At 42.9% G+C, this 15,914-nt stretch overlaps 1 protein-coding gene across 4 annotated transcripts; it reads right to left on the bottom strand.

Annotated features, from left to right (window-relative positions):
- Positions 1 to 285: 285 nt before the first annotated feature.
- RNF6 (ring finger protein 6) lies at positions 286 to 8,879 on the bottom strand. Of its 4 annotated transcripts, none has more exons than XM_041487211.1 (5): positions 8,823 to 8,879; positions 6,474 to 8,060; positions 4,972 to 5,181; positions 4,380 to 4,487; positions 286 to 3,079 (listed from the first exon to the last, which is right to left on the bottom strand). In XM_041487211.1, exons 2-5 carry the CDS (start codon positions 6,520 to 6,522, stop codon positions 1,383 to 1,385), a joined length of 2,064 nt encoding a protein of 687 aa, XP_041343145.1. In that variant the 5' UTR covers positions 6,523 to 8,060; positions 8,823 to 8,879; the 3' UTR covers positions 286 to 1,382. The 4 variants fall into 4 exon arrangements, with proteins under 4 accessions (XP_041343145.1, XP_041343147.1, XP_041343148.1 ...); XM_041487213.1 differs by lacking the exon at positions 8,823 to 8,879 and having other exon boundaries at positions 6,474 to 6,627; positions 7,872 to 8,060; XM_041487214.1 differs by lacking the exon at positions 8,823 to 8,879 and having other exon boundaries at positions 6,474 to 6,615; positions 7,872 to 8,060.
- Positions 8,880 to 15,914: the final 7,035 nt, after the last annotated feature.

Genomic DNA, 15,914 nt, shown 5'->3' with positions numbered 1-15,914 from the left:
AGTACTCTGTCTACTGCTCAGAATACACACAGCAGATTAGTGCACAGTTCTGCATTTCTCCAGGGATTGCGATGCAGGTTGCTCAGAAGACAAGCTCTGTATCATCCAGCTTCTCCTAGAAACCCCTGGAGTGCTTTGTGCTGAGCTTTTATGTACCATAATAACTAAAAGGCCAGGAACAGAGCTGGGGAAAAAAAGTGAAAACTGAGACTGAACATTAAGAATAGTAAGTTTTCTTGTTAATCTACAGGATATGGCTCAACAGCAATTCACATACAGCCTCAATTATTTAACTTGTAACTTTATTTCAGTGTAAGTCATTGGTATAAAGTTCAATATCTAATTATACAGATACTGGGGATTTTCAGGAAATTTTATCCTTTTTAGTGTCTTTTGCCACTTGGTCCTCAGGTGTGTTTCAAGAGGACTAACACTACATGTGTACCTTAAATTTCTATACAAAAGCACTTCAAGTCTTTGTTTTGTTCTTCTGAATAGGATGCCCAAAACATGCATATTATAGACAGTATAATGGTCAAGGAAATGTTTCCCCTCTTTAAACTAAGGGAGTTAAAACCCCAGGAATATTGATTAATTTGAAGAGTAAAAAGGCTTCCTTAATGCTCATTTATTCTTTGAGCAAGTAAAACACACCCTCTCAGAATTATCAGATTTGATTGCTGTCTGCACTGAAAAGACAAAGATTGTCAAAGACAGCATTTAATTATATACATTTCATAATGCCACTAACTCATCCACTTCTGAATAAGAACTCGTCAACATTAAGAACTGTGTAAACCCACATGCAAAATTGCCATAGAATTTTTTAAATAGAACCAAATTGGCAAGTTTTTGGAAAGGATATTTCAATGTTAAAAAAAAAAGTCTAATAAAATGAGCACTTCAAGTAACTTAAATATCTTTAGCAAACATGTCCAGCAAGAGACTCTCTGTAAAAGAAATTGTTCTTAGAACAAAAAGCTAACAAATGGCTATTTAGCCACTAATTTTTCAACACAGTGGTGGGTCTGTGTGAAACATTTTGTAATCTAAATAAAGCGAGTCCATTACAATGTTAAAAAACATACATTAAGCAGGACTGATTAACTATTGCATTTCTGTATTTACAAAAGTGCTTAGCATAACAAAATTACTTAAAAAAATATAAACTTTACCAATATCATTTGGTTCTATGTGTGCTCCTAGACCTGCACTTGGAAAAAATAGTATTTACATTGTTAGATTTAGATAAGTTTCTATAATTTTTGAAGAAATTTAACAAAACTCCCCCCACAAACTGACCCATATCTAAGTCAATGAATTTCATCTGGCTCATAACAGAGCAGGAGCAAATCCTTAAATGCTGAGCAGCACAAACAATTCTAGCCATTATCTGTGGCATTAGACCCCAGAACAGGCTGCCGACAAATTGGGCAGGTGGAGTTTTCAGAAAGCCAGCGATCAATACAATGAATATGAAACTCATGCGTACAAGGTAACTGCCTTAGCTTATTCCCTGTTGCATATTCATTAATGCAAACACTGCACGTTTTACTCCATTCATTTTCAGTGTGAACATCCCCATAGTTCCGTGTAGAAAGATTGTCAATCTGCTCTTTGGTTAAACCTCTTAAACGATCATCATCATCGTCCTCATTCAGCAGGAAGAAGTGGGCAAGCCGAAGGATGGGCAGTGTTCCATTCTCCACTAGGTTGTTTGCATCTTGAGACTGCCTGCTATCTTGGCTCTCATGATTGCGCCCAGAGCGTTGACTACCACCCCTCTGTCCATTTCTTTCCCTGCTGCCATCTACTGCATGTCCATTCCTAGACAAAACCCCGCTTGGATCACTGCCATTTGCGGAACTTGAGTTATTCTGTGCATCCGCTAAGTGATGACCACCTCTTTGCACTTCTGAATTAGATTCAGTTTCCATTAAAGAACTCAGCTCTCCAAAGCCTGTCATTATCTGTCTAAGGATTGATCGAAGAGCCACTGATGAAGGTTCCCCAAGCCCAGTTTCTGAAATCCGACGAAGAGGTATCCGTATAGTGCTAATGTAGGTCCGAATACCTGCGCGTTCTGAGCGGGATATTGTGCGCCGAAATCCCCCACTGTCACTTTCAAAGGTAACTGTGTTTTCTGACATTCCTACTCTAGAACGAGTTCTACTGGCAATGCTGTCCCGGTCTCTGTTTTCTCCAGGACGAATTCTTCTCACCTGAAGATCCAGTGTAATAGTCGGGTGCCTTCTGGCAGCAGCTACTGGCCTACTAGGTTCTTCCTCTTCCGAAGTTGTTCGTACAGATGGGGCTACACTGGAAAGCTGGGGAGCCTGAGTGTTACCTCTTGCTTGCTCTTCAGTAGGCCTCGGAGAAGCCTGAGCTGTTTGTCTCCTACTTCTGTTGACCTGCTGTGCATTTCTATCCTGCCTCTGACGACGTTCCTCAGAATGAGCAGCATCACCTTGCCTTTGCAGTGGGGAGCGGCTTCGACTACTTAGGGTAGACCTCAGCCGCAAAATTTCTAGTCTTTGGTTTGTATTCATCCGGGCATTAGTTCTAGCTCTACCCCTTCTGACTCCTGCAGAAGTACCTCTTTCTGGCATTTGTCTTGGTTCAGCAGCAGCCACAGAATTATTTCGTGTAGTATTATTTGTCTGGCCTGTCAGCTCCCTCGTTCTACTCCTGAGCCTCCCCGAGACTGCATGAGAGACTATTTCTGACCTTAATGCCATGGCACGTCTTAAAAGCCTGGTCCTTGCAGCTTCATTGTTTGCCTCTCTTGCAGCCACGCTCCTTGTCCGTGGCGCTAGCTGACGTCTTCTTTCTACGTAGAGTCTGGTAGCGTCTATATCAACATACTCCTCACCAGAAGTTTCCAAACTGTTATGATCGTGATTTATATTGATTTCAAGACTAAAGCGAAACTCCCCACTGTTTGGATTTGTTCGACTCACAGCTCTCCAGGTTTGGTTCCCACTCTGCCCACTGCGAGTGGCATTTCCTGTGCGACGAAACGTGTTAAGCCATTCAAGCAAAGAGTCGCCATTGGAGTTTTCCCCAAGAACTTCAGAATCTGAGAGAAACAAAGAATTGCAAACATTCATACAACTGCATGCTCTGCGTAGTACAATGCACTCCAAATCCTCTTCACTTGCTAGGCTCTTACTTCAGACACAATACAGCAGCAGGGCGCCTACCTTGCTATGCTAATGTACAAAAATGTGCTCTATGGAAAAATGTCAGCAAAACTTACCAGTTCAACCTAGAATTTTTGTCTCACCAGCAGACTCAAAGAGATATTAATATGCCCAGATAGCCTCTTCTGAGCCAGTGTTTAGATTCAGGTGGTCCAAAGATGGTTGTATTTATCCAATACCTGCTCCTTGCTGAAGTTACCAGTTTGGGAATATTTTAACAACTCATTTTGATACAGCAGGAAAAGGAATAATAAGTCTTGTCTTCTTTTGGAAAATTTTTTTAAAAAATGTTTCCTATAAGCAGTAGAATAAATGATCACAAAATCATTAAGGCTGGCAGGAACCTCTGGAGAGAATCTAGTTCAACTCCCCTGCCAAGGCAACGTCACCTAGAGCAGCTTATACAGGAACGTGTCTGGGTGGGATGCATGGTTTGAACAATTTTCTCCTTTTGTGCAAACATACTCTTTTCCTATTACAATATCCACAGCTCCATTTTCAAGCCTTCTCCAACTACACCCTCAGGAACAGATAGAAGTGTTGTGGTTATGGCTAACTGTGTATAAAGCAGGCCAACTGTCGTGATCACCGTGAAGATTTTTCCCTTGAAGGGATCAGATTAAGTTCTCTCTACTCCATCATCTCTCTGTGTCCAGGAAACTTCCAAGAACTTTGGTATTTTCAGTTCTGAGCTGCCAAGTCCTCTCCCAAATCTGACTAAAACTGGCCAAATGAGTAAGCCAATATTTCTGGGGAACTGAAGACAGACAGTGCATACAACACAAGCCTCACTTGACTAAAACAAATGGAAATGAAACAACAGAAGTGTCAGTGGAGAGACTAACTAGTTTCCAATTAACTTCTTTTCCAACTGCTCTAATACATAATAAAAACCTCTAAGAACTGAAAAAACAGTATTTTTTGTGCTACTACATTTACTAGCAAAGGAAAATGAGGGAAAAAGGAGCAAGTAATTTGTGATTAACATAAATGAGTTCTCATCAAGTATTTCAAGTTTGGTTTTATATCCTTAGGAAATCTCTCACTTTTAAACAATCCCCAGAGGCACATTGAAAGAAAAAAAAAAGAAAAATTAGTGTCTCTTAAGTATCTCTACAGAACTGTACTTATGCACCACATACTATGTGTCTACATATATGAATAAAGAGTGTTTACCTCCAGCAGTTCTACTTTCACCTTCTCTGTTATCCAGATCAGACTGTGACGTCAGACGCTCCTTAGCCCCCTCCAAACGCTGCTGCAACTCTTCTGCTGTTATTTCTCCTGAATTAATTTACATTTTGATAACACTGTTAGCCAAGACACTATTCCTGCCTCTATACAGCCATGCAGAAATAACATTTTCTATCTTGAATGAAAATCTTCAGAAGACAGACAAAACTGATGAAACAGAAAGAAAACAGCACTAATGTGATCATAATGCAGATATCAGAGGCAGTAGGTGGTGGAGTGAAGAAAAAGATGCTGAATGTCTTGACAGCATGCCAGCTTCCAGTAACACTTCAGAGGCCCCCAAAACTGCCACACATCAACTTGAATGTACCAAATGTTAATTATCTGGGTTTGGACATTCAAATGCACCATCTTGGTATACAGGTGAAGTGTTATACTTTTGTTGCATATGGAGGATTTCTCCCTTTCTACAAAGCCACAGAAGTCAGGCTGCTTGAGTCACAGTACCTCATGTGGTGCCTAACAGCAGGAGAGTTACTCCACTACACTTCTACTGAAGGTATGCACATCTTACCAGGAGTGCCAAGCAGGTTTCGGTCCCTCATTAACCTGTAGTCCTCCTCGTTGAGCTCGTTAATGAACTGGTAATAGGCCTCCTCCCTGCTGAGGCGCTCCAGCTGCCGCTGTCTCTCACCTTCACCGCTGCGCTCCCGTGAAGGCGCCTGCTCATTGCCATTTCCCGCACGGTGTCGGGAGCGATCCATAATGATAATGGCAAGCTGTCCTGGATAAAACCAGAAGATTAGACTGCCCAGGAATTACAGGAAGTATTTACCTACATCCCCAGCATTTTCAAATAAATTAGTTTATTAATAGTTAAAGATGATTAAAGTGAACCAAGCTACATGTTATTTGCCAAGACAACAGGGTAGTTTTATTCAAATATATAAATACTTGTAGCTTGCTGAAGAAGTTTCAAGCCCCCCTCCTCACTGAAAGGGCACACTGGTTGGTATGGCAACTTTAAAATAAAAATGTAATGACAGGTTGGGGATTTTTTTTTAGCTAAATAATGATATTCTAGAAAGTTAAAGGAATTAACATAAAATGAATGTCCTTTCTCTCAAGTAAAACACAACAGCAGTGGGGAGTATTTCAAAACCTGAAGAATAGTTAAAAACGAGGTTTTATGATTATTGGACTGCAATGACCCAGTGCAGACTTGTGACAACCCCAACATAAGACTACATTAGTATTTTCATCGGTAATATCACCCACATAGTGTACAGCCGACAGATTTCTTTGTGGTGGAATGACTCTTTTGGCATTCTTACTTTATTTGTATATTTCCCTTGCATTCTCTAATCCAAGGATTAGCTAGCAAAGAGACACCCATCTCCAGAATATGGGGTAAAAGGGATGGGCTGTACTTTTGCCACAGTTCTTCATCGCTTGCCAAATACTGAACCAGTGGGACCACACTGTTAGAAGGCAAGAATAACCTTCCAGTGTCAAAGAGGCATCATCTCCATTGATTTCTGCGTCATTACCACCTCTCTCTGGTTAGGACTCAATCGTCAGACCACTCCTCAACTTTCCTATTTTCTAAAGGAAACCTGTTCTTCCACTCTCTATTTGAAAGACGATAAAGCATCCTTTCAATTGAGCCTCCTGTTCAACAAAAGGCACCTGCAACACCTGCCGAGGCAGATACCTGAAAAAAGAGATCACTTCTCTAGAGATCATCAGGCTAAAAAGCCCCAACCTCGCTGCACCAATCTGCTTGCATGTGGGTAAATGCCTTTCTGTTTTATTTGTTTGCTTTTGTCAATTTACACCTACGTAAAAGTCACTTCAAGTTTAGATTACAGGGAAAACAAGGAAAACAGCATTCTAAGCACACTCGTGATCAATAATTAGTCTTCACAGGACAGGTGATGAGACAACAAACAGACCACACCAACTATTAGATTAATACATCAAAAAATAAAGCAAATCATTACCAATACTGCAAACAAATTAAAAAATCAAAAAATGTATTTGTCAACAGCAGAAGCTGGCATACATTTAATATACCTTTCTTACGTTCTTTGTGGGATCCATTCTGATGTGTCCTTGGTTTCATTATCTCCACACCTCATGTTACTTCCCCCCACCAGCCCCTGTCCCAGATAACTGCACTTCTAAATACACTTCTTCCAAATCAACCATCTTCCTCCTGTGTGCAACACTACATTTTGGTACATTTAAAATCTTCTCTCCCAGATCTAACTCATTCAACTTAAAAGAAATTAAATCTGAGTATCTTCCCTTCAAGACATTTTCCATTCCCATAATATTTTTTCTTTTTAATCAATGTTGTCCTTTTGGCTCAGCCTCACAAGCTGTAGATAACTGCTGAATTTGATTTCCCACAAGGGCTACGTTCAAATCAGGTCACTTCTCGTATCACACTTCTAAACACAAATTTCTCATCCAGCTGTTCCTCTTACTACCCCGGTTTCCTCACAACAAAAGCAGTTCCCATCCAACTCCCAGCCAGCACTAGCATTACCTTGGCAACACCCATCATGAAAATTACCTAATCAACACTATTACCATGAAAATCCCCAATCCAGACTGCACTGAATACTGAAGTGCCTCTGTCCCAGGGGACTTACAGCTTGACACAGATGCAGCGGGGAGGGAGAGAAAGAGGATTGATGAAATTAATTCAGTTTCACGTGAGGTTGTTATTTAAACAAATGCCTTAAAACAACATGTGGCTGCTTGCCTGACAATGACCGCTCTAAGTTAACGACTTCCCAGGTACATCACTGTACTGCTGCACAGAAGAAAATCCCACATATATTCTTAAGACAAGAAATAAATCCATCACACGTAGTCCCCCTCAATTTGAATTTAAAGTGTGGTTCAAAAGAGAGGTTCTTTAGTTATCAGTTATCCACAGAAAATCTGGAAATCTCTTTGATTTTGTGGGTAGTCAAGGAAAAAAAATACTCTTTTGTTGACAACTGTATGGTAGGATGATTAGTCACACTCCTTGAGTGACTCACTTAGAAACAGTAAGGAGTGTGAAGTGCTCGGTTGTCCCATCTGTTAAACATAACTCCACGGATGACAACTACTATCCCTGTTTATCAAATGCCATCAAAACTAAGTACTTTGGCACCTAAAATGTTTTAGAGTTGTTAAAGTTGAAGAGTATTAACTGTATCAAAAATGAAGTACATTGCACTAGAACATTTCTGGGTATCGAAAGTTGAAGGGTATTTACTAGTAAAATGCAAAAAAATGAAATCGAAATCCACTTATAACTTGGATTACTCTTCCTTTGCAAAGAGGTAAGGGTCGCATGCCAACAGCTTACATTTTCTAGCATTTTCAACCTAAGACTTACTCCTTTAAACCTTCATTCATGATTACTCTAGCCTATTCTTTAAGGTTTACACCTGTTTTTTCATATATATACACCTTATGCTTTTAAGTTTCAGCTTGTTTCCCTGAAGTACTACCCCCGGTTCAATTACGTACTCCTTTTCTGAAAGACTACCACCTGATTGCAAGGCAACTACGGAGTTTAACTGAGGAAGCCTCCCCGAGCTAGAGGGCTATTTAGCATTTCTGTCACACCACAGCCTCCAGGCAGGATGATCTCACCGACTTTGGGAATAAAAAAAAAAAATAAAAAATTTAAAAAAAATTTAAAAAAAGACAACCCCCAAACCAAACCCAGAAAGCCCCACGCAGGAAGCCTGGGGAAGGAGGGGAGGAAGGAGAGAAAAAGGGAGACTCAGAAGGTAATGAAAACACCGCCCCCGGGCACCCAGCGCGACCCAAGCCGAGAGCCCGAGAGCGGCCGGCCGCCCCCGCCCCTGCCGGCAGCAGGGCCCGCAGACGGCAGAGCTGAGCCAGGCCCAGGGCAGGAATCGGCCCGCGACCCCAGACCGCGGAGCCGCGAGGGCTCCGGGGCTTGATCGAGCCCTCGGGCCCGCTCCCGCCCCGCCCCCGCCTGTTGCCGGGGGGACGGGAGCGCCGTGACTGACGGGGCTCCCGCCGTGTCCCGGCCGCCCGCGGGCCAATGGCAGCGGCGCCCGGCAGCCCGTGCCCTCCCGCCCCGCTCCGCCCGGGCTGCCCGGCCCGACCCCGACACCCACCGCCCCGCCCGGACCCACGCTCCCCGCCGCTGCCCGAGCCCACGGCTGCCCTGCCCGGGGCGGGCCGCGTCACCCGCTGCGGCAAACTGGGGAGGCGCCCATGCCGCCGCTTGCCCCGGTGGGGGGAAGCCTGCCGAGAGCGCGGCCGGCAAAACCCGACAGCCCGTCCCTGCCTGCTGCCGGCGGTGGCGCGGAGCGGCCGGCTCGGCCCCGCTGCGCGCCCCGTCCCTCCCGGCGGCCGCGGAGCCGCCCCCGCCGCGACACCGACCCTGCGTGTGCGAGCGGGGCCGCTGCAGCGCCAATTGCCGTCCGGGTGCCGGCTCCGGCACCGATTGCGGTCCGGGTGGCTACCGGCGCCGCCGGCGCAGGTTCCGTGCGCGAGAGAGGGGGCGGCCCCCGCCGCGAACCCCGCCCCCTGTCGCGCACGCGCGTTTGGCACTTTGTGCTGCCTTACATAAGGAATGAGATTGATTGTGGGGTTGCTTTTCCCTCTGCTCTCTCCTTGCCTGGCTGCCTGCGGTTTTAAATGAGACGCTTTTCTTTCTTCCGTGACTTTGTCTCCCTTTCTTGTTTACGTTTCCATCTACAGGAATCTCCCACTGAATTTTTTCTAAAACGTTCAAAAAATGATTGCTGGGTGCCGTCACCTCAAGCCGCGATTTTAGTGATTTCCATTGGCAGAGCCTTGGGTGAAAGTTCTCCCACGCGAACCTCTCACAAAATTTGGCCGGTTTTAGGTGCGGACACACTGAGGGCACGCACAGCGCGGTCCCGGGCTGCTCCTGAGGGTTTGTCTCCGCGCATCTTGCACAAACTCTATGAATCGGCAAAATGAGGGGATTTGGCCAGGAGGGTGCCTCTGTGTGAAACCTCTACCTCATCCCTCTCCCGTCCAAACTGCTCTTGTGTCCAAATTAGAATAAACAAGAGTTTGGGTGTTTTCTGTACATGCAGTCTTGATACAAAGCAGCGCTCTCGGTAATGAATGAGGTGCTAAGAAGGGCTCAGGGCCCTGTCGGGGAAGATAGTTTCACAATACACCCAGGATTTCTTTATTCTGCTTAAGGAAAAGAGTTTGCACAAGTGTTATATTTAGGTTTGGTGGTAGTTTACATTCCTGTTCTGCCATTGGGTGGTTTCCATGGGACAAACTGACAGCTGGGACAAATTCTTAACACCGAGGCCAGATCCAGAACTACTCTTTGCTCACTGCATTCAGAAAATGGTCATCTCTTTGTTTTCCATGTGCCTTGCTGCAGTATAAATAATTAGTATTCTATTATGATTCACCTTGCCTGAAGCAATTAAAATATGTCCTTCCTGAAGATCAATTTTTCTTTCATAATAAAAGTCAGAATATGTGGGAAATGGATTTGTAGAGGGTTCTCAGGGCCTGCATATGCACCCATATGCAAACTTTGAGACAAGAAATGCTGACTTGGAAATGCCGTGGAATAGGATAGATATTGTTGAGAGAGAAATGGAGCTAGAAAAAAGTTTCAAAAGATGGCCATCTAGTCCTGCAAATAAGACTAGATACTTTGGAGAAATAGAACTATGAAAGATTGTAATGGGACCACAAGGGGTAGTTTTAGATGATTGGTTTTAAGGCATCTACAGCATGGCATGGCAAAAAGCTGATGGGCCAAGAAACACTTGTAGTGCATTGTAATGAGGAAATAGTTGGCTTCTGATTGTGATGGCATGAATTATAACATCTGTGTTGTCTCACCCTTCTCATGAGACTGAAGATGGAATAAAAGCTTTTGAAACACCTCTCATTTTCACCATCTTGGATCAGAAAAAGGGTGTGTGTGTATATATATATACACACACATACATAGATATATAGATATAGTTATGTTTTTTTAAATCTTTTCCTCTCACAGTCTACTTTTACTAATCATTGTTCCACACAGTGAAACACAACATCTTCTTTGATATCAAGCCCACATACAGACTGTTCATCCAGAAGGAAGTTAAGATTTAGATGGGTGAATACACACGTATTTCCATACCGAAACCTTACACTGAATTAGTTTATTTTCCACTGACCTGTTCTCCAACACAAAATTTGGTGTCCATGTCCTGTTCATAGTGATGTTTCACAACAGTGCACTATAACTAAGTAAAGTACGTGTTCATTTTATGTTGTGGTGTTAATACAAAATGACAAGAGTAGATCTTAGAATATTATTGCACTGTAGCAGTGCTGTCCACAGTGAAAGACTCTCTTTGCAACTATAATAAAAATAGCCTGTGGAGGGCAGCAAACCTCAGGAAATTACTAAGTTTTGTAATAAAGAATTTGAGAACCTGGATTTAATTTGATTGTTCCATCTTTTAGGTTCTTTAGAAAGTAGTTCTATTCTCAGCATCCAGGGTTCCAACATTCAATGTACATAGTGTGTCAAAAGAATGGGGCCAGGCTCTTTTTGGTGGTGCTGAGCAATACGACAAAGGGCAATGGGCCCTTCAAAACTGATGCACAGGATGTTCTACCTGAACATGAGGAAGAACTTTTTTACTGTGCAGATGACTGAGCACTGGGACAGGTTGTGGTGAGAGAGGTGCTGAGAGAGGTTGTCTCCTTCACTGGAGATATTCAAAAAGCTGTCTGGACACAACCCTGGTTAAAGTGCTCTAGGGGACCCTGCTTGAGCCGGGTGGTTGGACCAGATGACCACTGTGGTTCCTTCCAACCTGACCCATTCTGTGATCCTGCGAACACAGAAAATTGATTATCAGGATGTGACTGGGAAATTATTACTTCCCTTTACATGGCTCTTGTTTGCCTGCACATGGAATACAATGCCCAGTTTGGGGGTCTCCAGTAGAACAGTCCTGATACGGAAAATTCTTGATGAATCGGAGTGAGTTCTGCGGAGTGCACTAAGATGTTCATGGTGCTGGAGCTCTCGCCATGTGAGAGAGGCTGTGGGCCCTAGGACTTCTTCAAGCTGGAATAATGGGCAGCCTGCCAATGCTGACAAGGAACTTGCTGAAAAGACAGAGGCAGGATTTGTATCGAGAGAAGGACAGAAAATTTCACCTGGAGGATAGTCAGGTCCAGAGAGGCTATGGAAGCTCTCTCCATAGAGACTTGAGTGGAAAAACACTCAAGCAACTCCAATTTAAGAGTAGCCCTGCTCTGAGCAGGATATTGTCCTAGATATCATCCAGAGGTCCCTTCCAACCTTAATATTTCTATGATTATATGAAAAAATATAAAGTAGTATTTAATTTCAGGGTTTATTTCCCCTCAGGCAGGGCTGTTCTCAGTAACAAAAGTAACCGTGAGTTCATGGTCTGAATTTTCAAGGTTTGTAGAAGCAGAACGAGAGAATCATTTAGTTTGGAAAAGACTTTTAAAATCTGTCCAAACCATTAACCCAGCACTACCAAGTCCCCCACCAAACCATGTCCCCAAATGCCACATCTGCATGTCTTTTAAATACCTCCAGGGATGGTGACAACTGAATCTCTGTCAGGAGCATAACATAGGATAATTGTTACTGTAGGTGGTCACAAGTCTGGCAAACAGATGTTTCACTGAATGCAAGCACAAGTCTCCTACACAGCACCTGGATCCACAGGACTGATGTATGTTGGTTAGTAGCTTGCACTCCAGCCAGATTCTAGGATGCTTTTTTAGATCAATTTTATAGTAAAATATAGTTGAGCGGAAAAAAACCCCAACACATTGCTTTACATAGGAGACTGTTTGTAGAATCAGCACTTTACTTATCTGTACTAAGTAAACTGCTTTTTTAAGTGCTGCCACTATTCAGCTCACTCATCTGCACATAAAAATTGCAAGGTTTCTGAAAAATACTCAGACTGTGCAACTATGACAGTTAGTTTTTCTTTACGTACAGAAAAGGAAAAAGTGCTCCACATTATTGTCTTGCCTTCACCTTTCTCTGGACTAATCAAAAAATGGAAGATGTATAGCACTTACCAGGACTGCACTTTTTCAGTCAGTACCAAGCTGGGAACACCTCAGTCACCAGTAAAGAATGTTTCTATGGGGATATGGGAAAATTTTAGCAGGTAGCTACAGTTTCATTAAAAGCTTTCTGAAAAGCAAAAGTATGTTCAAATTAGGCAAATTAATAAGTGGAATGAGCAGACACTCTAATGGCATGGGGAGAGTGTTGTAGGTTATCTACTTATAAAATACAAAGATAAGAAAGCAAAAATATGAAAGTTTACTTTTCTATATTTTTATTCAGTTTTTGAAGACTGCAAAACAAAGAGCTAGTAGCTTGTTGTACATTTCCCAGCTGTAGCTTTGCTTCACAAACTTTGACTCTAGCACTAACACCGTGGCCACAAGCACGCAAACACATATGCCTCCCAAAACCAGCTTTGCTTTCGGTATTGATGCTCCCATGTTGTAGTTGAGATGGTCACAATACAAAGCAACACTCCATTATCAGAAGGCTTCAAACCAGTTTTTATTACACTATGCATGTTTTTTATACATTCTTACAAAACTCATAAGTTTACACTTTAGTCATTGGTCAGGAAAGACAAACAAAGTGCTTATTGGAATAGACAGTTGCAGATTTCTCTTATTTATCCTTCTCTCTTTCTTGGTTTCTATGCCAATGACCTTGGCAGGAAATTCTTTCAGGGGTAAACATGGATCCTCTTATCAAACTTCTCTCTGGCTCACAGAAATCACTGTAAAACTTCTTCCACACTCCCATACCCCAAGTGACAGCATTTACTTATTGTCGCAATCCAGCCTGTTCTCAGACAATCCAGGCTTTCACCTGAAAAACAATTCTCTGAAATATATTCAGAAATGTTTAATTGTGTCAGCCTTCCTTGACTACTGTCCTTTTTGGTCACAGCTTGCTTTGATAACTGTCTCCAACCCATTGCACGTTACCAGTGCTAACAAGGTAACAGTGGCTTTCCTGTGGAGAACTCAGACATCCTTCACAGGTGAGGTGATGCCAGACAAAAAAATGTCAGAAGTTTGTGTGTTCTGGACATATTAGAAATTACACAAACTCAGAACAGAAGGATATGATAAGCAAACCATGAATGTTGTTAGAGGAAAAAAGAGAAAGAGGAAAGCTCCAAAAAATCCAACTTCAGCAGGATGTGTTAAGCATATATTTTTAAACTGAGTCCTGAGAGAGCACGAGACAAGGGAATGAAAAACAGGCAGTAAGAGATAAGAAATCCTCTCAATTGAAAGGGCCACTGGGGATGGAGACCTGAGAGTCAAGAATACCAGATCTGATTGTGTCTGTCGTTTGAAGAGCGGACCACAAATTAAACTGTTCCTTGAAATTGTATTACACTGTGACAGATTTTTAAAATGAAGCACAAAAAGTACACAACTTTCCATGAAACAGACTTAAAAGTTGACCTTGAAATACCAATATTTATTTCTCATTATAAAAAGAGCCAAAGTGTGCTTTCTGTTTTAAATCTCTCTTGAGCTGGAGACCATGCGTCTCAATTGGCAAAATCAAACATTGGTTTCAGTACAAGTACCTGAGGTGGAAACAGAGTGAAGGTGCAGCAGATTTACAGCTACATTCGTTCTGGAATTCAATTCAAATGGTATGTAAAACTAAGGAAAGAAACATTCAAGCAAACTTGTAAATATGCTTACAACAGGACCAACAATCTGGAAAAGAAGATATCTTGGTTGTGGTTTTGGCTTCTCAGAGTTTGTCAAAGTATGGCATTCTTTCCAAATGCTTTATGCAAATGTGAAACACAGCACAGGTCATCAGCAAATTACCTGGATTGTCTGTTCTTGCTTTCCTTCATGATCTCTTTCTTTTCTAAGCAGAGATTGCTTGTCTTCCACACCCTGCAATGTTTCAGCTCGGAATGGACTAATCCCAACCATTAATTATCATGCCGTAATTGGATCCATGTGGAGGAGTTTGGATGTTCATTGCCTCCACAAAAAAAGTGATTAATAACACAAAGAGTACAAAGTTACAGAAGTGTGGGTATTGCTATCTCCCCTTCTGATAGGACTGAGGGTAGTGAGCAGGCCAGAGGTACTGTACATGGTGGGTTTGGCCATGCAAGCTTGGTCCCTTATTGTCCCTGAAAGTCCCCAAAGCCAAGCAGTCCCCGACTGAAAGCAGAGATGGGGCTGAGATGGATGAACTTTGTGAGGTGGATGGCATCCTCCAGATTGTTTGATCTCCGCTGGGCTGCCCTGACCTGTTTCTGTTTGGTTGGTGTAGTGAGGTGCTGGAAAATGTTCTTGTAAAATTTAGTTGAGTTGCTGGGCAAATAAAGTGTAATTTTGCTGCTTCTCTCAATTGCACTTATTTTTTGTAACATATGTTTAAGTGCTTTATTCAACATACATAATATCCCTAACAACTACATAGCAACATACTGAAAGTCCAACTGTGGGCATCTGACATGAGTCTGATTGAGTGATGCCAGCTTGGGGAACAGGAAATATCCAAATTTTCAGGGATCAGTGCTAATGTGTGAATGAAAATTGAGATTTGTAATTGAAAATTGAAATTATTTTAGACAATTCCAGAATGTTGTAGCTTCTTTCAGGAGCCCTCATGTTCTGTGATATCTCTAAGTTAGGGGATTTGAGTGCCTACTTATTTACTCAATGTGCTGCATTCTTGACATGAAACTAAGCATTTGTGTATGACTATTAAAAATGCCAAAAGCTGGGCTGTAAGTAGAAAGATTGCTGTGGCCTTAGTTTAGTTCCAAGCTGCCTGTTCTACAAAATTACCTGACTGACTTTGTGTTGGGTGGGTGACTCTGGCTCTGTCAGCCAAGGAGAGGAATTGGGAAATGCCCAGTTACTACTGGTCACATACAAGGGCTCTGCTAAACACAACAGTTTTTGTATTACTTCCCACCTGATCTCAGCAGCCACACAGAGGTTTGCCAGCACTGTGACATCCATCTGTGTCTTGAGTGCTGTGAGCAGCCTGGGACACCACAATATAAGAAAGTCATTAAACTATTGGAAAGTGTCTAAAGCAATGCAACCAAGATGGGGAAGGAGCAGCTGAGGTCACTTGGTCTGTTCAGCCCGGAGCAGAGGAGACTGAGGGGACAGCTCTTTGCAGCCAGCAACTTCCTCAGGGAGGAAGAAAGGGAGCAGGCACTGATCTCTGCTCTGTGGTGCCAGTGACAGGACTCGAGGGAATGACCTGAGGCTGTGTCAGGGGAGGTTTAGGTTCGATATCAGAAAAAGGTTCTTCACCCAGGGGGTGGTTGGGCACTGGCTCAGGCTGCCCAGGGAAGTGGTCACAGCACCAGCCTGACAGAGCTCAGGAAGTGCTTGGACAACACTCTCAGGTCCATGGCATGGCTCTTGAGGATGGTCTTGTGC

Source organism: Pyrgilauda ruficollis, unplaced genomic scaffold (genome assembly GCF_017590135.1).
Source record: "Pyrgilauda ruficollis isolate IOZ18807 unplaced genomic scaffold, ASM1759013v1 scaffold8, whole genome shotgun sequence".
Classification (NCBI taxonomy): domain Eukaryota; kingdom Metazoa; phylum Chordata; class Aves; order Passeriformes; family Passeridae; genus Pyrgilauda; species Pyrgilauda ruficollis.
This window is presented reverse-complemented; position numbering and strand designations above follow the sequence as displayed.

Excerpts from the sequence above, each read along its gene's own strand:
- RNF6 (XM_041487211.1), bottom strand. The coding sequence starts at position 6,522 with ATGAAACCAAGGACACATCAGAATGGATCCCACAAAGAACGTAAGAAA. Across the intron at positions 5,182-6,473 it reads CCACAAAGAACGTAAGAAAG|GACAGCTTGCCATTATCATT; the intron begins GTATATTAAATG and ends GGTTTTATCCAG. Across the intron at positions 4,488-4,971 it reads AAACCTGCTTGGCACTCCTG|GAGAAATAACAGCAGAAGAG; the intron begins GTAAGATGTGCA and ends AAATTAATTCAG.